This window comes from Carassius carassius, chromosome 6 (genome assembly GCF_963082965.1).
Source record: "Carassius carassius chromosome 6, fCarCar2.1, whole genome shotgun sequence".
In the NCBI taxonomy this organism is placed as follows: Eukaryota; Metazoa; Chordata; class Actinopteri; order Cypriniformes; family Cyprinidae; genus Carassius; species Carassius carassius.
The window spans coordinates 35,095,360-35,119,614 of record NC_081760.1 but is presented as its reverse complement, the minus strand read 5'-3'; the positions used below and the strand labels follow the sequence as shown (position 1 = coordinate 35,119,614).

Below are 24,255 nucleotides of genomic sequence, written 5' to 3'. Positions count from 1 at the left end.
TGAGTTTGTTTCTTTATTGGAACAGATTTTGGAGGAGAAATTCAACATCACATCACTTGCTTACCAATGGATCCTCTGCAGTGAATGGGTGCCGTCAGAACGAGAGTCCAAACGGCTGATAAAAAACATCACAATAACGTAATCCACACGTAATCTCTTATTCTGATGGTTGAATTTCTCCAAATCTTTCCCAACAAAGAAACATACTCATCTAAATCTAGATAGCATGAACATGAGTAAATTTTCATTTCTGGGTGAACTATTTTGTTTACTCAAATTCTATCAACATCAGCAGTTTCCTAAACAAAATAAAGACATGCAAACACTGCCATTCTGTTGGAACCCCAAAGCACGTTCGACCTCAAAAACGACATAAAATTCAAGGTTGACATTTTGTGAACTGATTTTTTTTAAAAATCTGTTACTTAACATGCATCAGGGTCCTCCTTTTTATGTTATCTGCATTGAAAGACTCTCACCAGGCACTCACAGGAACATGAAATTATGTCACGGGAAGGGAGAGTTAATTTGATTAGTGTTATTTTAGGCGCACATCACAGGGTTCTTAAGGATCTCAAATAGAAAGACAGTAAAATTAGTCTCAAAACATGAGCTTTAAAGCTCCATCAGAAGCAGTTAACACAAAAAAGCTTTCAAAATACCCTCATGTTTAAAATCCTTTTGACATATCCAGAAGTCATCAGATGTTCCACTCTCTTTCCCAAAACCTCTCGACAAAATCATCCAGCTGAGTAAACAAACTTGGTTGCTGGGTTTGCTTTCAAAGCTGTTGTTTGGCAAGCCTCTCAAATGGTTCGATTGGAAACGATTTACAAATCAGGATTCAATCAGACTTTTTTTTCCACACATTTTTCCAATGTCAACACATTCCTGAGTCACTCACACACATGGCTCTATTTTCCAAAATCGGACACCCTGATGTTCTCAGACGCTGTACACTGATGAAGAGAGTCCGAGACAAGATCTTCTCATGACTAAAGGGTCTACAGCTGGTGATGAGTCACTAAATTGGCCACATGATTATATTTTGGATTGAACGCATATTTCAGTGTCTCTTTATAAAGAGCAGAATGTATTTGTTAAGACATGTTTTCATAAACACACACCCACCTGATCAGTGAGACAAAGATGAGCTAAGGACAAAAAACAAAACAATGAAGGACATGGCAACAGAAGGAGATAAGGATTTGATTGATCAATTGATTTTTATTCTAAACACCATGCCAGCTTCTTCAGCTATGTATATTCATAGTAAAAAAAACAAGTGAAAATTAGCAAAAATAAATAAATAAAAAACTAGTATTAAAATAATTTAAATGTTTGTCTATTTTAAAACTAAATATAAAAGATAATTTGTAATATTTTAGTTTTATATTTTTATATTACATATTATGACAAAATGGCATATATATATATATATATATATATATATATATATATATATATATATATATATATATATATATATATATATATATATATATATATATGTTTGCCATTTTGTCATAATATGTAATATTGCACATATAATGTAAAATAGTGTAATAGAAAAAAAATGATTGCAATATTTTGTATTGGGTTACATTATATTTTCTTTCAAGTAATGATATTTTTTACAACAATTAATGGAGTTCAGTTTAAAAGATTACAATAAAAATTACAATCTTTTAATTTCAGTTCATTTTAATTACATTTTATTTTTCATTTTAATAACTGGATTTAGTTGAGAAGACAAAGGACACATTTTTGTGAGAAATGCAGATACACTAAAAGTAGCTAGTTCTATTTTATATAGTTATTTATCAAACATATATAGCCATGAAAAAAGAAAAAAGAAACCGTGATACAAAGCTATGTATCGCTTTGTGAAATGTGCCACTTTCTCCCTTTCTTTCTCATGAAGACATGCACAAATTCAAACACAAACATACATGCAGTGCATATTCGAGGACTAAATCACATGTGCACATGAACAGACTAAACAGTCCAGCTCCGGGGAAGGCCAGTGACTCAGTGCGACTCACATACATTTGCAGACTGGAACAGGAGAGTGTTTCTTTTATACGCTCAAATATTCAGACAGTCTTTGAACTGATGAAAGTGGCACAGACAGAGTAAACAAAAACACACATTAAAAAAACGAATTCTCGGACTCTGCTGGGAATCCCCAAGGCTACACAGGCTAAATGCTGTGACACGGCACTATGTCCGTCCTGAGAATACTAGTTAATGTTTTAAAGATGATTTCATTGCTACTAAGGGAAACTTTGAGGGGGGGAATCCAACTCACCCCGAACACCTAACACCCCACCCCCCCAACACCCCCTGCCAACGTCCTCACCTGGGGGGCATTATGGGAATACGGGGAGGTTTGTGGTCTGGGACTTCCAGGCATGAGCATTTATGTAGACCAGAGTGCTCTTCCCCTACACATCACTGGTAGATAAGCTTGGTTAATCATGCAGCTGGCTGCTTTTTTAACACAGTTCTAAAATCAGTTTAAACAGCCCGTGTCGCTTTTATTTTGCTACAACCGAAAGAACACAAGACTCCAGTCAGTGCTGTAATGCAGCCCATGATTCGTGTTCAGGGTGAGGTCATCGCATGTGTCTGATTCCACTTTTACTGTTGCTAAACATGAAGGCTCATAAAGTTCTGTTTCCAGTGGCAATAATTCAAAACAAACAATCCCAAGGGAAACATTTACAACACGCAGCCCCTTGCTCACATCTTGTAGTTGTAAACTGTTGATTATTTTTTTGCAAGGTTAGGAATAATGGAAAAATGCACATTACACAGGGGTGGATAAAAGACAGTAAAACACAGAAAGCAGAATTCTCAATTTTTAACACCCATAAAAGTGAGTAGTCGATGATTACATAGATTGACTTTTAATGGTGAAAAAGTGTGGTCCTTGTGGTAGCTTATTCATATAAAGTGACAAACCCAAGTTAGTTTTGTTTTTAAGTGTTGTTTAGGGGGTAAACTAAACTAAACTAAAATAAAAATTCTATACCTCAATTTCAATAAAGCATGTGTCAAATGATAATAAAATAAAACAAAACATAAATAATAAAATAAAATAAAAGCATACATTGCAACAAGCAGAGATGGGACCAAGTCACACATGTGCAAGTCTCAAGTAAGTCTCAAGTCTTAACCTTCAAGTCTCAAGTAAGTCCCAAGTATTTTTTTCTTGGGCAAGTCAAGTCAAGTCAAGTCACAAGTTATGTCAAGTCAAGTCAAGTCCTGTAGTAAGTCAAGTCAAGTCCAAGTCAAGTCACCTTATTATTGTAATTTTACCTGCAGAATCTGATCTTAATAAAGTTAAAAGACAAGATATAAGTAACAGTAAATTAAAATAATTTGGATTTGCATTGTAAATACTCATGTTCAGTAAAATACATCATGGAATCAAACAAAATTGTAACTTCATAAAATTATTTATTTTTCACTTCTGCCAACAGTGTTTGAAATGTTTTACATTTTCAACATTGAGTCCATAAAACAAATAACAGCTAAACATCCAACAGACTCCTCTCTGAACACCTCTCTCTCTAGCGATGTGACGTGACGTGACATGACATGACATTCGGCCAGGTATGGTGACCCATACTCAGAATTCGTGCTCTGCATTTAACCCATCCGAAGTGCACACACACAGAGCAGTGAACACACACACACACTGTGAACACACACCCGGAGCAGTGGGCAGCCATATGCTTTGGTGCCCAGGGAGCAGTTGGGGGTTCGATGCCTTGCTCAAGGGCACCTAAGTCGTGGTATTGAAGGTGGAGAGAGAACTGTAAATGCACTCCCCCCACCCACAATTCCTGCCGGCCCGAGACTCAAACTCACAACCCTTCGATTGCAAGTCTGACTCTCTAACCATTAGGCCACGACTTCCCCTCAAACACAGTTTACATACAACATTAAACTTTCTTACATTTCTCCTCTCTCTCTCTCTCTCTCTCAAGTTCAAGTTCAAGTTGCTTTATTGGCATGACATTTGAGTTACAGTATTGCCAAATTTATTATTTAGATACAGAATAGAATATGATTACAATAAAATACAATAAAAATAGCAGCAGCAGATATTTCTAAAATTAATAATAGTAATTATATAGAATTAAGAATATAAAATAAAACAGTTGAATACAATACATTATCCCTTTCGTATGGTGTGTATGGTGTATAAATATTTAGCAGCTATTGTGACTGCCGTCTCATTCTCTCCAAGTATATAGAGTAGTTTCTCTGAGTCATTTAGAGACAAGAATTAAGGATTCAAAGCTTCAAACTGTGGAAAAAAGGTTTCTCTTGTAGTGCTGTATTTGGGACAGACAAGAAGGAAGTGTTTCTCATACTCTGTTTGATTCAGCTCACAGTGTTTGCACAGTCTCTCTTCTCTCGGTAGCCAGGATCTTTTATGTCTACCAATCTCTATTTCCAAATCATGATCACTGAGTCGATATTTTGAAAGGATTTGTCTTTCTTTTAATTGCTTGAGTGATAAGTAATTTGCCAGTTTTGTAGTTCTGTTTAGGGCCGAATAACACTGGAGTTTGGTTTGGAGCTCAAATTCATTTTTTTAATTTTTCATCATAATTATACTTCAGATTTTTGTCAATTAGTTTCTGAATGTTGGGGTTGTGATTGGAGTCAGACTCAGTTTGGTTTCCTTCATCAGGTGAAGCAGGAGTGTGTTTCTCTCTCTCTCTCACACACACACACACACACACACACACACACACACACACACACTCTCTCTCTCTCTCTCAGAGTACATCCGTAAGTCATTACCTCTATTACAAGGTATTGCACTTGCAAAATATAAGATTCGAGAGTCTTGTCTGCAAGCCGAGCACGATGTGGCCTATCCCACCATGTATGCGCCACCGGTATGCGCGCTCATAATGGAAGCAACGCGGTCGCGACGCGCACGCGGTGCGACACGCTCGACGCCTCAGGGGCGCAACTGCCCGAGCGCTTTGGAAACAATGAGAAAGCGGCGCGACTAGCGATTTCCACGCGTTTTTAGGCGCGAATTATTGACGACAAAAGCGATGACCCTCAGTACCCCTCAAGCTGAGATGTTGATGTGATGTGATATCTGATCTAAGTGGGCGTGGTCTGCGTAAGGTAGAGAGGGCATGACTGATGATGTCATGACATGACAACGCGATTCTCAGCCTGCGCTCCAGCTGAGTAATCAATTTTATTTTTTTTTAAATAATTTATATATTTTATATTCAAACTGAAAACTTAATGTGATTAACACTCAAGTCATTCAAGTCATCCTGTCTCAAGTCAAGTCAAGTCCCGAGTCTTTAACTTCCAAGTCCGAGTCAAGTCTCAAGTATTTTATTTTTTGTCAAGTCAAGTCACAAGTCATAAAAATAGCGACTCGAGTCGACTCGAGTCCAAGTCACCAAGTCACAAGTCCCCATGTCTGGCAACAAGAGTCTGCCAAATGCATAAAATAAAGTAAAATAACACAATAAAATAAAAATAAAATTAAGTAAAATAAAAAGTGCAATAATATAAAGCATTTGCCAAATGCATAATAAAATAAAATAAAATAAAATAAAATAAAATAAAATAAACAAACTTGCAATAAAATAAAGCATTTGCCAAATGCACAATAAAATAAAATAAAATAGTACCTCAAACTAAACCTGCCAAGACCTGGCAAACTTTAACAGTTAAATAAAATAATTAGTTCTCTTTCATTAGTTCAATTCAAGCACTCAATCATTTTCTCATGAATTATTTTGCTAAGGAAGTTTACAGACTTTACAGCTTTTGCAGTATATCTGTATGTGTGTTTGGCTCAATCAGTTTGTGGCACTTTCCAGACAGGCTGATGCACCTACTGAATGAGAGCCTTAGGTTGAGAAACAAATAATAATTTACGGACCAAAAAAGGATAAAAATGATTTATCCCAATAATCTAATGGAGCATGTGAAGGCAGAAGGAGCTTGAGTGCGGCATCACATTGCCAAGACTCTACAGCTGGTGTTTGGGAGCAAGTGCGTCAAAGAGCCTATTCCCAGACGCGCTTGTGCATGATTGCATGCGCACCCTCTTCCACACTTCTGATCTGCCAGGAGATAGTGTGGAGATTGTTTGTGAAAGCAGAGAATCTTGAGCCCATTCATAATATTTCTGATACTTCCTTCTTAATTGATTTTTTTTTCTTTTATTAAATCACAATCCCTAAGATCACTTTGACAGGCGTTCTACCCATAACCACAGCACCATGAAGACACATGCCATTTGCTGAACACCTCACACAATACTGTACTGTATACTAACTGCAATTTCCCTTTGAGGAAGTCAGCAGGGAATTCAAATTCACCCAGTGAGTTTTCTAAACGCATGTATAGATCTTATTGTGAATATTACATTCAAAAAAGTTTTGACCTCAATTTCTTTGACCGTTCTCTGTAGATCCCACCTTCTCACGCGTCACGATTGGTCGATTATGTACAATGCCTGCATGTTATTGGTCAAACTCATTTTAAATCATTTATTTCAGCAAGTATGAAAACAGGAAATCAACGGCAAAACCTGGATATTTTAGGCAATATAGAAGTCCAGGAAAAAGGGCACGTATGGTCACCCTTGGTGAGTTAGTTATTCCTTCCCTATTCTCGGACACAAATTCAAGAGCCTCTTTTGATTCCGGAAGTGTTTCTGAGGGATGCAAAAGGCATTAGGCATTCGCTCTCTCCCTTTTGGCCTTCACCACAATGAAAAAGGAAGTGAAACACAGTAGCCCTTTACACAAAGGAAACAGTTAGAACCATTTCTGCACAGTCCAAGGAGCATTTCTCTTCCACAAATGACACAAAAACCAATATCAGGCTTGAAACGCAATACGCTTCGACTGGAATCCATGCAGGCAGAGATGAGTGAGTTTCATCAAAGCACAGCGAATGGAGACTTGTTTTGAGGTTAAAGTACCTGTGCTCCTGTTGAACCTATACTAACAAGGCACGTAAAGAGCACGCTTCTTCGAATTAATTGAGTTGAGCAACTCAAAGTGGGACAACAAGTGGCAGGAAGTATATGAGAAATTCCCAGAAACCATGACCAGAAAAATAATGGAGTATCATCATGATAAAAGAAGACAAGTGGAACCACTTCTTTCCGGGATGTTTTATTGGTCTAAATTCCAGCTAAAAGCTTGTTTCTTCCCTTGACTTTTAACGCAAACTATAAAAAGTATATAGCTAGAATTTGGTAGAGCACAAAACCACCTCTGGTTCCCCTTCGAGTGCAAACAATGTCAATCTGTGAAGAAAATGTCGAAATAAGCGCTAGAGAAGGAAACTGTCTGATTCATGGATTGCTTCACTCATCTCTCGTCCTCTATTGACGTCAATAACCACACACACACACACACAAAACTCACCTTTTGAAACATTGAGCAAAAAGTGCAAAGTTAACACATCTGCTGGGCAAATAATAGGAACTTGAAATCTGTGGTCTTTTCAGAGAATATATTGAAGAAAACATGTTGAGCTCATTGTTTCCATGACAGATGATCTGATGGAAAGGAAACATATGTATTCATATACCTGTACACCTTTGAAGAAGGTTAATAGTAAGACAGAAGTGTGTCAACATCCTTATAAATACTGCATGAAAACAACACAAATGACAAAGATTTCTCTCGAATGACAACGTCAGTCTGCACGTCATTATCTGATTAATGATACATTTTCTTTTGATCTACTGTCAGTACAAGTGTCGACACACACCTAGAAGCCACACTACATGAGGAAATCAAATCAAAGAAAATGGAAGACTCTTGGCACTTACAGCTTTTGTAAAAAATAATAATAATAATAATAATAAAATAACAGTAACAATAATATGATATTAAATAGGATAAAATATTTTATGACAATATAAATCATCTTAAATGCTAAATGATTATCAAAAAAATAAACTAAATATGTAATAGGTGAAGAGAAATAAACAGATTATTCAGGATACATTAATAATAGCTAAACTGTAGGCTGATCTAAATGTAAAAATTAGTAATCAAATTAAATAAAAAAATACAAAGAATTACAATTTAAAGTACATTAAGCAAAACCCAGATAATATTTAAAGATTTGATGCACCTAACCTTGCAAACTTTGCATGTTCAAATAACTTCATAAATCATTTTTCTTAATTATTCTAAATCTTTAGCACTTTAATATAAAATGATGTAGTCTGTGTTTTGCAGCAAACAATCTGAGATTCTAACATTGCTTCTAACACAACATCTAAAAGTATTTAAGTTTAATGCACTTAAACTGGTAGTTCAGTATGTGAATTTTTGTACAATTGCTTTGCTGGCGACGGCCACAGACCTTGCTCATCCCTCATTGCCATGGCAATGATGACCGCTGCAGACTGATTATAATTGGCCAATTACTTAAGTGCTCATTATTGCATGTTAAGGCTAGCCCCTCTGATGCAGATTATCGAGACAGATGTTTGGCCGATTTAATTAGCAGAGGAACAGAGGGCGAATTCCATTGAAAGTGAGCATTGCTGTATCCCACTCTCTCTGAGCAACAGAGCACTTCAGCGAGGAGTCTGAAGGGTGCGTTGATGTCTCACATGTGCATTTTGGTCCATCCTACATGAAGCTCTCATGGCACTGATACTTCACTTTTAATTGGAATGTTACATCAGTGACTTTGAAGCAGAATTTTTAAAGCTGTTGTGACAAATATGAACTCAAACTAATGTGAAATCAAAACTGAATCCATTTAGTTTTATTATTGGCCTTACTGTGAGCATTCAAATTATATGTTGTCTTCATAATATATAGTAAATCTGAAATGCAATAAAATATAACTTTTTATATTTTATATAAATTACTAAAATGTGAATAAAAATAAAATAGCTACATAAAAAATAATTTTAAAAACTAATACAAAATGACAAAAACATATCTGAATTACTAAAACCAATTAAAATAGAATTTATATATATATACATGCATACACACTCAAAATTGTGTTCTGTAACCCTGTTTGAAAACAAATAACTACTTTTGTGATTCCTCTGATGCAGAAATTACACATTTCACCCCTAAACCAGTCATTTTGGGGGCTTCTTGACTAGAAGATGAACTGATAAAGAGCCTATGCTGATGGATTTGAGAAACTAAAGATATCACACTCAAAAACACGTGCAAAACCGATGTGACTTTTTCTCACCTTCAGCCTAAACCTGGCAACAGCACCATAACAACAACAATTCCAGTATATAGAAGCACACGCATTGCTCTGCTTTCTTATTCTTACTGTAAAAGCAGACTGTTTCCTTATAAGGTGAATGAACTGACTGTACAATGTGAACAGGGAGAGTGATACAAAAAGAGCTGTTTAACCGTTTGAGTGCCGGAGCGTTTTGAGTGTCCTGTGGTCTGATTGACTAAAAGCTCGCAGCACTTTCCTCTCTCTTTTTCACTCTGAGAACTTCCACCTCTCTCACGAGACCACCACACGCCCTGATGAGCCACACCTGCTTCTGCAGCTCCTCATCCATATAGGCATGACAGATTGACATATTGAGTCATCATCTGTGGGGTGACAAGGGAGATTCAAGCATAACCAAACAGTTTAGCTGGCTTATACATAATACTCTCAGAGTTCCATGAGTTGATTTACAGGAATGCATTATAAAGAATGGAGCTTTAATGATTTGTGATGGATTATCTACTAATTATTTACCTTCCTTGTATAGGTGCATTCAGAGATAGTGTTTTTAATTCATCTCAAAGTGCATGCAGCACAAAGTTTGACAGCTGGGACAAATTCTGTAAACACTGGTTTGAATTATTTTTCTTGCGCTTGCAGGAACATTACGAGAATCAACCCTGTTGGCAGAAATAGCATAAGCCTGAATCCCCTCATGGTGTTTCTCATCAGAGAGCCTGTCAACTTTGACTGGCAAAATTGAAAATTGAAATTTAACACAACAACACAAACAAATTGTTACTGTGTTTTATTTTGCCATGCATGCTACAGATACAAAGTCCCCAGGGGACAATGCTGATGCCCTTATTCAGCTAGTGCATGCTAGATTTTTGTGGAGTTGGGGTGGTAAAAAAATATGGTTTACAGTGCTGTATAGCAATTGGATTGTTTTATACAAGTAAAAAATGGCAATAAACTGAACAGTACTAATGCTGTAAATGAAAATACAGTAATAAATGTTTTACAGTAACTTTACAGTAACTGTTGTAACAGTGAAAAAGTGTCAATAGGGTCCAATGTGTTTTGGAACGTGATTACGTTTCAGATGTCAGATGTACTATCCTTTTAAATTAAATACACACTTTAGGGACAGCTATCTCTTTAAAAAGCAACAATTGTTCCTCTGGGATATTTAATAAAATACTGCGATACAGCACTACATATTTGATCAACTTGCAATGTGCCTTCGTAACCTGTCGTAAACTCTGTCGAGGTAAAGTATTTGATGCTCCCTTGAACAGCAGGTGTTCTTGCACACATTAGCATGCATGTCATGACTAAAATCTAATACTGAGAGGGATGCTGAGAAATCAAATTCATTCAATTGTAGAAAAGCGCAACTGTCTTGATGTTCACACCCTGATGTTTATCGAGACTTCTGACAGCTTCAGACATCAGCCGTGGAAGAGCAACAGCCGGGCCAGTTCACACAACGGCGCTTTCAGTTTCTCGACAAAACCCACACACGCATGCATTAACATAACCACAGGTGACACTGCATTTTTCTTGTTGCTCAGACTTACAAACAGACAGAGAGAGTACAAGTATGTGTGTGCATGAATATCAGGAAATTCACAGGGTGAGTAAAATAGGCCGATCTGATTACATGGTAGTCTGTGAGTATGTGCAAGAGTGAAACTCACAAAACCAGTCAAGAAAGTGTTAACCAAATCATATTTAACCAGAAAATAAAAACGTCAAATAAAAGTAATAAAAAATTACAGAAATATATATGTGACAAAAGTAATTGCGTTGTCAATTAAGCACATCCCAAATTTGCGGTAATGCAAAAAAGTCTTCTTCTCATGAGATTAACATTAAATAAAATATTAGTGCTATATTTTTTAAATTGTAACATTTTTATGCATCCCTTTAGTATTTGTTGTAATGCCTTAATTTATGCTGACTAAAATAATCAAACAAAATAAATAAATAAACAGAGAAAAAAAAGGGTTAATTTTATATACAGTTTATCTTAAACAAAACCCGGGTACGGTTAGACCAGATTTTCGCAAGAATCACCCACATGTAGGACAGGTTATGGGAAAGATGCATTGCTGGAACACAAACTGGGCGATCAGACCACACTGAGATGACTAGAACATCTGCAAGCACACTGCTGGGTCACAACAGCATTACCACAGAACCCCTCGCAGGGAAACACGCACGAACAGGCGACGGCTGCTTTATTAGCAGAAGCACAGTGCAGTAATTCTGACACTCAATGATGAGTAACACATGAGAGCAGTACTGACTACTGATCACCTAAATGCTACTGATATCACATGGGCTTCTCAGTGAAATCATTCCCCCGAAAAGGGGAATATTTACAGTCGTTTTGTACGCAAGTTATTATTTTAAGTCATTGTGGGGAAATAAGATGTGTTCAGATTCAAGGAACTAAAGCGTTTATGAGTAACGTATTAGAGCATGTTTTCATTCGAGTAGACATAGACACAGTACCATGGATTTTGTTGGAGATTTATTGGAGAACGGAGCTGAAAATCCTAAATCCCTTTGGTCAGTTTTGGGAGAATTGGTCAGGATCATCTGTGCCAATTTTTGTGAAGATGGAATGAAACATTTCTCCTAGAAGTAGAGAAAACAAACTTGGCAGTATGGGGTAGAATGGTGAATCTTGACAAATTTGCCATGGTTTAACCTAGCAAAAGCAAAGGAATATGGGACCTTAATTTTAGGCCCAGACATTCTGAAGTATTGCCTGTTTTTGTGATTATTTTGACGCCAAGAAGCTGGTGTTGTCATCTGTGCCAATTATAATGAAGATTGGACAAAGTTTCAAGAACAACTAGCAGAATTAGTTTTTTGTTAAGACTCAAAATGACAGAAATGAACCCACCTCTGCATGACCAAAGAATCGGATGATGAAACAATTATACAAAAATAATACAAATACCACTAATTCACTAATTGTCTGAACTGTACATGTGCATGTGAAATGTGCATAGTACACCATTTCCCTATTTTGCATATTTTTTTGCATGTCACTGTGTTATTAGGTCATGTGGATCACATTTACTCTCTAACATCTAATTTCTGAATGCTCTGTCTATTATTTCCATTGCGCAGTATATATATAGCCTATGCATGTGTGTATCCTTTTTCACATGCATCACCTAAATGCAATGAGTGCAGGCTGGTCAACCACACTTCCTCCACACTCTCTCTCTCTCTCTTTACATCAAACTCTCGCACATACACAATCACACTTCTTTGAAACCCATCTGCAGGGAAGTGAGTTAACACTAGTTTCTGGAAATGGCTTTCACAGTTTTATAATAATGGACTGATGAGTCTGCAGGGGCAGAAATCCATAACACAATCAAACGGGTCATCTGAGCATCTCACTTGCAGAACACAAGGAAGATAAGTGATAAAACAAGATGTGTCAGAGGGCACTGTTTCGGCACAGTTATCTTTTTCCCCAATCATTGTCTTTTGTTGATGTATATCAGGAAAGAAGAAAAACTGACTTTGTTTACTTATTCAGTACCAGTTCCTGCTTAAAATTAGCATATTTTGACATTACCCATTTGGTTAATTGGTAATAGCTGGTTTCAGAAAAGGAAAAGACCCCTAAAACCAGCTGACAGTTAGGCTGGGAGACCAATTAAGACCAGCAAACCAGCTCAGGCAAGCAATTCCCATTCTACAGTTTCTTTGCATGTAATTTTGATGTTGAAATGAAATAATGAAATAATAAACCTTTGCATCCTAATACATTAAACAGTTTATTAAAGGTTTGTTCTTATGTTTGTAGTCAGGGTTGTGCTGGAACACGCAAGTGCTTCTGCAAATTTTTCAAAAGAGGAAGCACTCCAGAGCCATGAAAAAAAAGCTAGACTAATAGCTAATTGCGGTGTTCAAAGAGTATGTTTCTGCTTTTCTTTTCCTTTTTTCCCTCTTTTGTTTCCTTTCTCTTTGTGTGGGTGTAGGATTAGTGAAAAACTGCTGTATGATGCAACACCGTGGCCCTAAATAAAGACCAATTTGCTAACTAAGTGCATGGGGATGGAAAGAATATAAAACATTCCAACAAAAGTGTGCATGCAGTCATATGCATGTCCATACTACAATTTACAGTTATCAACAGCATTCAAATGAAAGTTCACTACCAGCGCACCGCCACAGAGGGAAATCACCAACACCTCAGAGAGCTGAACATATTTCAAGACACTTTACTTTGCATTGTCCGTTGCAATGGATGCCACTCAGAAAGTCCTCTTTACACCAACACTAAGGTGTTCGCATAACAGCTAGCAGCAATGCTGTCTGCAAGTATCCAAAGGCTTTTAAAAGTGTCTGATATCATTTTTTTGCACTTAAATAAACTAAATCAAAAGTCATGCCATTACAAAGAGGAAGAACTATGTTAGGATTTTAACATTTGGTGTGAGCTAAACCTGGGGGCGTCTGGGGCGTCACAGAAAGAGAACATTAAGGGAACCAAACAGTGACTGTGCTTTCAATAGTATGAATAGTCTCTCACATGTGTGTGATGTGATTTGCTTGGGTGTGTGTGGGTTGTTACTCACACAAACAAAAAAAACACATTGATACACTGATCTCACATCATCCGAAAATTACATCACTTTTCATGACCTGTTGATGACCTGCCATCATCATTCCTGAGCAGCTGGTCAAACAATGCTTGACCTTTGACCTTTCAATAAGAGCAAATGTGATGATTAAATTCCAAAAATGGTGGAAATCAATCAAATTAGTAAATACAGGCAGAAATCGTTTAAAGGAACAGATATATAAACAGAACCTTTATCAAACTGGGTGGAACAAGCACAGCATTTCCTGATCATTGTTTTTTTTTGGCACAGCTCCTTATAATTCTCATAATCTTTGCCAATAAATAGTGCAGCGCAGTCTGGAATTCACTCCCAACAAGTTCTGGCATGTTATAGCAATTCAGATTATTTTTCCCTAAGGTTCAAAATAATTTATAGAAGATCCTAAATTAAAAACAATAAAACTGAAAGAATATATGATAACCTTCAAAAGATTACCTAAAAACCTAAAGAACCAAAAGTTATTAAGTCAAAATGCTTTCAGTTTGCAAACATGCAGTTGATACCATGCCTGCAGACATCTTTGTATGCTAAAAACAAAGCTTAAAATGTCTCTGTGCCAGAATGCTCGCCCTTAGAGCTCAAAAGTTGTCGCTTTTATTTATATATTTCTTTTGAATTGTTTATTTTTGGTAATCCCCTTTTTGGAAAGTAGAAAAGCTTTTTGGACTTGAGGAACTCTCCATCATTTCCCTCCGAAACCACATGATGTTTTCATCGGATAAAACCAGTGATGATGAGACAGTGGTGATTGTAACATTTCAAGCCCTAAAAAACACACAAATGTAGTCCATCGGATCCCTGTGCAATATTCCAAGTCTTCAAAATGTATTCGACTGCTTTGAGTGAAAACTAGACGGAAATTTAAGTCGCAGACACTCAAAATCTGTCGAAGCTTATGCGCACACCAGATCACATGAGCACGCTCAATGGCATTTATATGAAAAAAAAAAAAGGGCCTGGGTGGTGAAAAGGGGTGCTTTAGTTTTAAATGCTAATATCCATCTGTTAGCCCTAATAGTCAAGCTAACACAAAAGTTTCTTTATATAATGCTGTACCTCAATTCGTACAAGCATAATATGTTTGTGAAGGACTTTTAAATTGTTCTCCTTGCCCATGGGGACAGAAAGAGTCACTCTTACCTGACTCATGACTCCTACAGGCCTCTCATGGATCAGTGCTGATCCTAACACTAACCTTGCCCAAGAAGCTTGTTAAGTGCTCGACTGTACAGAGGACAGTCCTGGTTTTTGGTGCCCTTTCGAGTTAGGCACATACTAACTATCCATGTTAAATTGAAGTTATGCTGTTTGAATGCACCTATATAGCAGGGCCTGTACAGGCGGCAGGATTGGTTTCCACACAATTTTAAACATTCCAGAAAGTTACAGTGCAGCAATTACCACACAAACATCTTGGCTATATGATGAAAAGCTGAAAGTACACCCCAATATCAGTAAAAAGTGAATCAACTAAACAATTGCGTTTTCAACAATTACACTTGCACATACACAATGCACATACTTTGTGCTCACAATGAGTCTGAAATGCAAAAATAATAAGCTTAATTAGAGTTAGCAAAGATCCAATTACAAAAGTACAAACAGAAAATAACACTGAAAACTGTTTTATATGTACAGAATATTGTAAAAAATAATAAATACAGATTTATTTATAATATATTCTTACGTTTATTTTTGTAGTCAAATTTTTTAAAAGGGTTCTGATCTATTTTCAATGGTTACTATTTTTTTACACTGATTTTATATTGATTTGTATTGAAGTTAATTAGATACGATTCACAAATATTTATTCATAATTATTAATTAATTACAGTACATGGAACTCATTTAAAATTTAAAATCCAAAACATACAAACATTTATTATCCTGTTTTTTTAATTCATAGAAAATAACAAGATTACAATTATGTTTTGGACTTTTTGAACTAGGAAATGTCCCTAGTTTCCTAACTCAACTATGATTAGATACTTTAGAAGTATGTATCAAGTGTGTAACTGCATAAGCCATTTTGTGATGGCTTTCATTTTCATTATGCCATACAACAACATTTTACATCCATGTCTACCAAACTCCTAAAAAGGATAAAAAAGAAGGCCCCATTAAAGTAGTCCATGCAACAGACACATATTTCAAGTCTTCTATAGTTATACATTTACGCACTTGGCAGATGCTTTTATTCAAAGAAACTTAAAGGCACTGAATGTCTAAATTGTTTCAGTTCATGCATTTCCTGGGAATCGAACCCAAGACCTTGGCACTGTTAATTGAAGTTACAGGACATTAATATGGCTTAGAATATAGTGCATGAGTCTCTACTTTTAATTATGTTTTATGGAGCTCGACAGAAGACAGAAGAGCTCAGAAGTGACCTTTCACAACCACAAGCACTGGAAAATTAGGGGAATGGCCACAAGCATAACTTGCATTTTCTATTTGACTTCAAAGTACCTGTGAAAAGCAGATGTTTTAGAAACAGAGTTGAAGCATTTGTGTGAGACATCTCTCACCTAACTCAGCATGTTCACCAGCTTGACAGATATGACCACATGTGCACTATTGCCACCCTCTCTCTCATTTCATCAGCTTTTTCTCCTTCACCCCATGCCATACCTTCTCCACTGCCACTAACTACAGTCTGTCATGCCAGATTATCCTTTCAAACGGGAAAAGATGACACTTACGGGGAAATTGTTTACAAGAAGCGTGAATGAATATGTGTGCATGAACCTCCAGAAAGCATGATGAAAATTAATGAGAAATATATGTTTTTTAAAGGGGAAGTACTATTCTACAGCCGGTTTCCAACTTCTCATGTGGGTCTGCCTTCAAAGAAAACTGAACTCTTCTGTGTAACTCACTTTGATCTGGACTTGGGTGTGATGAAACTGACAGCCGTTTGATGTCAGGCAAGTGGGATCAAGTGTTCTCGAAAGCTGTTTGATGGGAAAACGAACTGAGGAATGCAAATTAATATCAATGAATAAGGCCCACAGTCACCGTCCTGTGACTAAAAGGTCAAAGGATTTAGCCTTTTTGTGACCTTCAGTAATGAAGTGATACAATGGCCCTTCTAACACATATGAAAAAATCTAATTGGTTGGAAAAAAGAAAAACAATAGTAAAGCAAATATCATAAAATCTATAAAAGACTAATATGTGATACGGTAAATTTTTAAAAAGAATGATATCTAGAGTAGTAATTGAATTTTGTGGTGGTGGAATGAAGAGAGAGGAAGCCAACTTCCTGTGTAACCAGTTTGATTTAAAGATATCAAAGAAGTGAGACGGAAGCCACTGTTCTCTTTGCTACCACATGGTTACGGTTGGATGTGTATCTTTTTCTTGTCTTGTTTTTTTTTCTCTAGCCTCACACTTTCACTATGACTGGCTCATTCATGAACAAACATACTGGGCCTAATTTTGAAATAAAAAGACTTGCTCATTATTATGCTAAACAACAGAATCAAAATATGACTTGCTTGGCTGTATCATTTATTATGATGCAAAAAAATATGTCTAGCTACTGAAACTGGACGTTTACATTACAGTGCATGTAAGATATGCACATCCATAAATGTAAAATACGAATATTTATCAGTATGTGCATTTCTTGAAAATTGAACCTGTGACCATGGTGTTACAGCATCATGCTCTGAGACTTCTGAAGGATGCGTGCGGCCCTAAATTTGAAGAATGACCTCCACCCTGATCTCAGCTGATGACACAACTAAAAGTCCACACAGATCATTGTCAGTGAATCATAGTCACTCAGAAATAAAATATTCAGCGGATGCGAGAAGCAGTGCTAGTGGACAGAATAATCTTATATTCTGAATAACCTTACAATTTTATATTGTCCATGTTGACATTATATGATTTTTTTATTTTTTAGATTTTTTGGTTGTTGTAAAGGTATAGTTAATCCAAAGTGAACATTTTGCCATTATTTACCCTTTAAGTTGTTCCAAACCTGTATTAATTTCTTTCTTCTGCTGATAAAAAAACAAGATATTTTGAAGAATGTTGGTAATCAAATAGTTGTTGGTCCCCATTGACCTCCATGGTATAAAAAATACTACAGAAGTCAATGGCTACCAGGAACTGCTTGATTTACCAACATTCTTCAAAATATCTTTTGTGTTTTAGCAGAGAATGAAATTCATATAGGTATGATATATATGGAATGATATGAGGGTGAGTAAACACAATGTTTCATTTTTGGATGTACTATCCCTTTAAATATACATGTAATTAATGTTTATTTAATATTTATTGCAAGAAAGTTTGCATTCAGTGTTTTATACTGTATACTTCAAAGTTTGATAACAGGATTGTAAATATTGCATACCCAAGAGGTAAAAATGATTAATATTACTATAAGATACTATCACGGGGTGAAACATCTGTGATGGGTGGCTCCCAGCCGATGACCCTGTGGCTGACCCATTGGCTTACTGGTGTGGTTCTTAAGGTCCTGTGCTTCTAGTTACTTAAAATGTTATCCCATATTTAGTCTGACCTCCTGATGCAGATGATAGAAGAAGGTTATGTGCCCTTTTTCGCTGACCATTCATTGGAAAAAAGCCTGTTTTCTAACATAGTTTAAGATATTTATTCAATGAGGAAGTTGAGTGTGAGCCTTGAGAGGAGTGTGATATAGGTGAAAGATATAGGTGAAAGATTCCACGCTGCTGCCGAATGACGAAACATGGGTTTGCACCTGGCTTTAAACCCAGTCAATGATGATTCAGTCTTATTAGCATATTGAGGAGACAGTAGTGGCTTTCTTTTAGTGCTAAAAGAGTTTGTATGTGGTCGTGTGAATGTCTTCCCACACCACAGGTGTGAAGCACCATTGTGTCCTGACCTAGTGTATGCTATAGCTTCCCTGAATGTCTGTATGGATAGTATGAGAGTATGAGAGAAGAGGAATGTACTGAATTTTAGTTCACATTAAGTTGTCACATTAAAACTGGACTTTCAACCTCACACTCTTTCGACAGCATGTTTTGTATGTGTCTACTCCCCCTCCTCCACCTCTCCATGTGCGGAGGCGTTGCCTCTGGAATCAGGCCGACATGGGAGAGGTTTCCCGGTTGTTCACTAAGGAGGAACTACTGTGTGGTTTTGCCCTTATATGGGATGGATATCAGTTGCCAAATCATGAGTCAGTTTAATCCTGATCAATAAAGAGCTACAGTTAAAGCTTATATTTTAAAGTAAGAATCTCTAAAGACATTTAGTGAGTCTATCTGTGGGATCATACTTTTAAAGCTCTATAAGAGAGGTCTACTTTTACTCATGTTTTGCATATTATATGACTCAGAAGGTCAAAGTACTCAAATGCAAATGGACAATATGTCCTCAAAAAAAAGAAAAGCATTATATATTATCTGAATTAATTTGGCACCTTTATTTTATGTTACTCATGAAGCTCTACAGTACGGGACCTTAGTGGGCACCTCCTGAAGCCCTGGGGTGATGTGGTAGCCCTGACACATTCATCTGGGTTAAAATGATCCAATCCCATCTTTTGCGATCCTGTATTTACTCAAATGGCCAGTTTAGATGTGCCACCTAAATTAAAGGAGTATATTCTGAGCTTGACATTAAAATCACGTCCACTTTCGTTGTGAGTAAAACAGCTGCTTAAATATTCCGTGTGAAATTTCCCAAGAAAATAATGAAAACTATTTTCATTTTTGTATATACTACTTCAAAGCTTATACCAATGATCCCTTTACGCCGTCTTCAGGTTGTTTTTCTCAAGACCACAACAGAGTTTCTGTTTACTTGGCGATGGGAAACTTTTCTTGAAAGTGCCTATGTAACTCTTGCGGCCAGTTTTTTTGCGTCTTGTCTGTGGAAACAAAAATAGGAGCGCAGTCTCCCTTCAGTTTTGCACTCTCGCCTCCAGCGTTGTTTTCAATCTCAGCGGTTCCTGGCAACAACGTCATCGCTCCTCTGACATCGGAACAAACTCTTGTCCAATCAGAGGTTTCCGATTCTCCAGGACACGCCCTCGGAACGCTGAGTATAAAACACTCCGAGGTGCGCTTTCTTCTGAGATTTAGTGCGCACCGAGATGTGAGATAACGCGTAGGCTACGACTGATAAAAATAACTGTCCGGGAACACAACAGCGAAAAAGCACTTTTTGGACATCAGCTGTCAAGGGAAACCGCCTGTCGACTTGGTACAGTAAAGTTGTTCAAACTATTTTGGAAGTTTTGTTTACTCTTTGACATCTTTTTTGCCTCATGTAATATTACGGAGAGAACAAGATTTACGGACAGTAAAGTGTACAGTCAACTCAAAAGCCTCCAACGTAATTTCTATTCACATGTCAACAAAAATGGAGCAACCGTTTTATCATGACGACTCGTTTCTTTCTGCTTATGGTCATCCAGACGCTGCCCTGCACGACTACAAGCTCCTAAAGCAGAACATGAGCGTGGGCTTCACCGAACCTTACCGGAACCTCAAGTCCCTGCGCTCCGAGAGCGACTTCTACACTGCGGCAACCGGAGACGTTGGCTCGCTGAAACTCGCCTCTCCGGAGTTGGAGAGACTCATCATCCAGAACGGTAACGGCGTCTTCACATCACCCACCCCGGGGCAGTATCTGTACGGTCGGGGCATCACAGAAGAACAGGAGGGCTTCGCGGACGGCTTCGTAAAAGCGCTGGACGAGCTCCACAAAATGAACCAGATGCCCCCGCCAAACGTCTCCATCGGAGCCGGCGTTATGTCATCCTGCTCGGCCGCGTCGTCTGTCTTCGCCGCCTCCCTGCAACCGGAGACCCCTGTGTACACCACCCTGAACAGCTGCAATCCCAACACTAACCTCACACCTGCATCCAACTACCCCACAGCCACCATCAGCTACCTGCCCCACCACCACCAACAGTACCATCACCACCACCAAGCCACGACGCACCCTCATCACCATTTCCAGCACTCTCTCCATCATCCGCAGCGCCTTGTCGCGCTTAAAGAGGAGCCACAGACCGTGCCCGACCTGCAGAGCAGCGACGGCTCTCCTCCCATGTCACCCATCGACATGGAGGACCAGGAGCGCGTCAAAGCGGAGCGCAAGAAGCTCAGGAACCGGGTGGCCGCCACCAAGTGCCGGAAACGGAAGCTGGAGCGCATCTCCAGGCTGGAGGACAAAGTGAAAGTTCTCAAGTCGGATAACGCCGGACTGTCCAGCACCGCGTCCCTACTGAGGGAGCAAGTGGCCCAGCTCAAGCAGAAGGTCATGACCCATGTTAGCAGCGGGTGCCAGCTGATGCTGACTCCCAAGATCAAGTCGTTTTAGACCTTGAGGACAAGGACACTGACAAATGGGCAACACTGGAAGAGCAGATCATGTTTGTGATGTTTTGATGCAAGTGATATTGCAGCACTGAGTACGAGCGTTGTATATTTCTTAAACGTTTTCTTGTAGAAAACTAAAGTGTTATAATTGTTTTCAAGGTACTAAATGCTGAAGAATGGACAATGAAAGCACAGGGAGAAACCTTTATGTTGGTTTTGCTTTTAAGTGCTGCCCTTGAAAACATTCCAGTAAGTTATTGATATTGTGAGTTGGGTTGATCCAGACCTGTATTTCTGTTTGTTTTGTTTATTTTTTATATTTAAGTAAAAGCGTTGAAAATTATTTCACTGTTTGCCTTGTTCATTTCTAGCAAACGAATAGCTCGTTCTGTACGGCTTTAAATTGACGTTGGAGACGTGCCCACGTTGGCCTCTTGTTCCTGCCGACGCAAAGCCCATATATGGGCTGTTTTGGCGCACGTACGTCACTGAGCAGTGTTGCCAGACGTACGATAATTATCGTATTTGTACGATAATTTTTACCTCTGTACGATGTACGATCAATAATGAAAAAAATCCCGTAATGTACGATAATCTCAGAATTTTATGAAAATTTAAATGATGGTAGTTGCAGACATAGGGCTTCTTTTCTCATACACGAAATCGGCTCATTACAGACACTCTAAATGCGTTCGTGTGCACCTGAGGGTGTGTTAAGAATGCAGGAGAGTGCCCTGCTTTAAAGCCAACGAGCACTGTTGCGGTCCATGACAGCAAGAACCCCTTCAACATCTGGCAACACGCAAGATTCCGATGACAGCGGCTCGGATGTGGAGTTAACTGCACCACGCAGCAACAGATAAATTCCTTCTTCACTGGACACGACTAAGCAAGTCTTAAAAAGCATTTTAATATGCGCCGCGTCGCAGACAGTTACTGAAAATAAAAGGATAGTATTTTGTCTCACTGCTTCCGTCCAACAATAAGCCTTGTTATCTATTATGGTAATTTGCAGGTCGTGTCAAAATGTTGTTGGTTTAGAATAGATAAATAACTCTTTTGACTCGTGTACGATAATTTTCTTCCAAATACGACAATTTTGAACTTCTGGTACGATACTTGGACATTTCCAATCTGGCAACACTGTCACTGAGTGTAGACTTGCGGGAACCCCCGCCCACGCTACCGGTCAGGAAGTCCGCGCGCTTTCAAGTCTGAAGTTCGAATGAATGAAGCGCGTGTGAACTCGTGAAAATTTAGCAACTCGGGATTTTCCCCGCGCGCAGAAACCTTCCCAAAACAGTTTCAGCGAAAGAGAGATAAAAATACGAACACGGGCATTTTCCAGGCACTTTGCAAAAAATGGAGCCGTCGCAAGCACAAAAATAGAAAAACAGATCGCAGTAAATAAGAGCTGACTATACGGTGACTATTTTTCCAGTGATTTCCGGAAAATATTGATTAACTGTCCAGTACCAAAACCACAGACTCACGCCATAAGACACAAGGCCAGTATGATCTGTTTTGAAACATGCTTTTATTCTTTCACAAGTTGCCAATTTTCTTAATTTTAGTCAGCCACAAAATACAACAATTTTGTGAGGGAATCTTTCGGCATTAGAACTAATTATATCTTCATCCTACAGATTGTAAACCCATCTATAGCAAATTCTACTTTGGGCATAGACAGTCAGATGGTGACTTTATTTGATATCACACATCAACGGAATTAATTCCATGTATCTTGTCCTGTTGTCGGGACAAAATTCTACCCAAATAAGCACATTTTGATTCAAATAAATAAAAGCTAGTGTTATGTAGGCTATTATAGGTTTTAATATATATATATATATATATATATATATATATATATATATATATATATATATATATATATAAACTGTGATGTCCCAGGATAAGCAACAACCGTCGTCATCACATAGTTTGAAAACATCATATAAGATTAAAAACAAGATATTTACAGAACATTAACATTATCTCGGCATATATACAAAATTGTTAAATTAGCTTGATAACACAATTCTATTTTTTTAACACTTAGGGACATTAAAAAATCTCTGGTGGGGAGGGGGTGGCTTCTAAAAGCACTTTTATTGTAAAAGACGTCAATCACATTCTCAGATAACAAAAAATTTTTAAGAACGTTTTCTAAAGTTTTCTTTATTATGAAAACGCATTTCTGAATGTCCTCTGAACGTCCATTTGGGAAAAAACGTTTATAAGAAACTTTTTTTTTAAATTGGTAATACCAACACTGGGAACATTCTATTTGGTCATTACAGACATTATGGGAATGTTACTTTTGAATGTTCTCTGAACAAAACGTTCTAATGAGGACGTCCCCCTTTCTTTCTTTTATTGAGGACGTTCCCTTTTAACTCGGTTGGTATCAGTCATCTGACGTAGAAAATAACACCATGTTAACAATTAAGCAAGATCAGCAAAATCACTTGTGGTTTAACTAGCTCCAGATTATCAAACATCAGTGAGTGCTTAAAATTCAGTGTCAAGTGCTTGACGTTTTGATTTCCTGTAGCCTTCGCTGGAATATCGCTATTTTGGGTGTTTTATCATTAGATTATCTCTAGCAGATGGCTTGTAGCTACATCACCCCCACAGTAGCAACACACAACCTACAAATCACGTTTGTTTGCGCAAGTAAATCATTGAGATCTCTGTTCTGAATATAAGATATGTTTAATTAACATTAAATGGAATCAATCATAGACCTAAATTATTCTTGCTCTACTGGGCCTACTGCAGCCAACGGCTCATAAGAACAAGATGGTCCTGAGCGGTTTTTCCCAAATGTAATGAAATACTGACATCTACCGGTCTGATTTGTCCAATCTTAAGACGTGTCCCGGTTCAATTCGAGCTCTACCAAAAGCATTTGTGGTAATGTCCTTTACAGTGTTATTATAGTTATTTAAAACCAAACTAAAACAAATCATTGAGAAAAAGAATTAACTTCGTTATTTACTTCAGACTACATT

General features: G+C 37.6%; 1 protein-coding gene and 1 long non-coding RNA gene across 3 annotated transcripts in view; one reads left to right on the top strand and one right to left on the bottom strand.

The window, feature by feature from the left end:
• Nucleotides 1-3,258: 3,258 nt before the first annotated feature.
• Nucleotides 3,259-24,255, bottom strand: part of LOC132142762 (uncharacterized) — a 98,921-nt gene continuing 77,924 nt past the window's right edge. The window contains exons 2-3 of the long non-coding RNA XR_009434107.1: nt 3,922-3,974; nt 3,259-3,572 (exon numbers count right to left, since the gene is read on the bottom strand). This is a non-coding gene — a long non-coding RNA (uncharacterized LOC132142762). The remainder of the gene's footprint in view (nt 3,573-3,921; nt 3,975-24,255) is intronic.
• LOC132142737 (transcription factor JunB-like) lies at nt 19,958-21,581 on the top strand. Of its 2 annotated transcripts, XM_059552833.1 has the most exons (2): nt 19,958-20,114; nt 20,329-21,581. In XM_059552833.1, exon 2 carries the CDS (start codon nt 20,367-20,369, stop codon nt 21,237-21,239), a length of 873 nt encoding a protein of 290 aa, XP_059408816.1. In that variant the 5' UTR covers nt 19,958-20,114; nt 20,329-20,366; the 3' UTR covers nt 21,240-21,581. The 2 variants fall into 2 exon arrangements, with proteins under 2 accessions (XP_059408816.1, XP_059408815.1); XM_059552832.1 differs by having other exon boundaries at nt 19,980-21,581.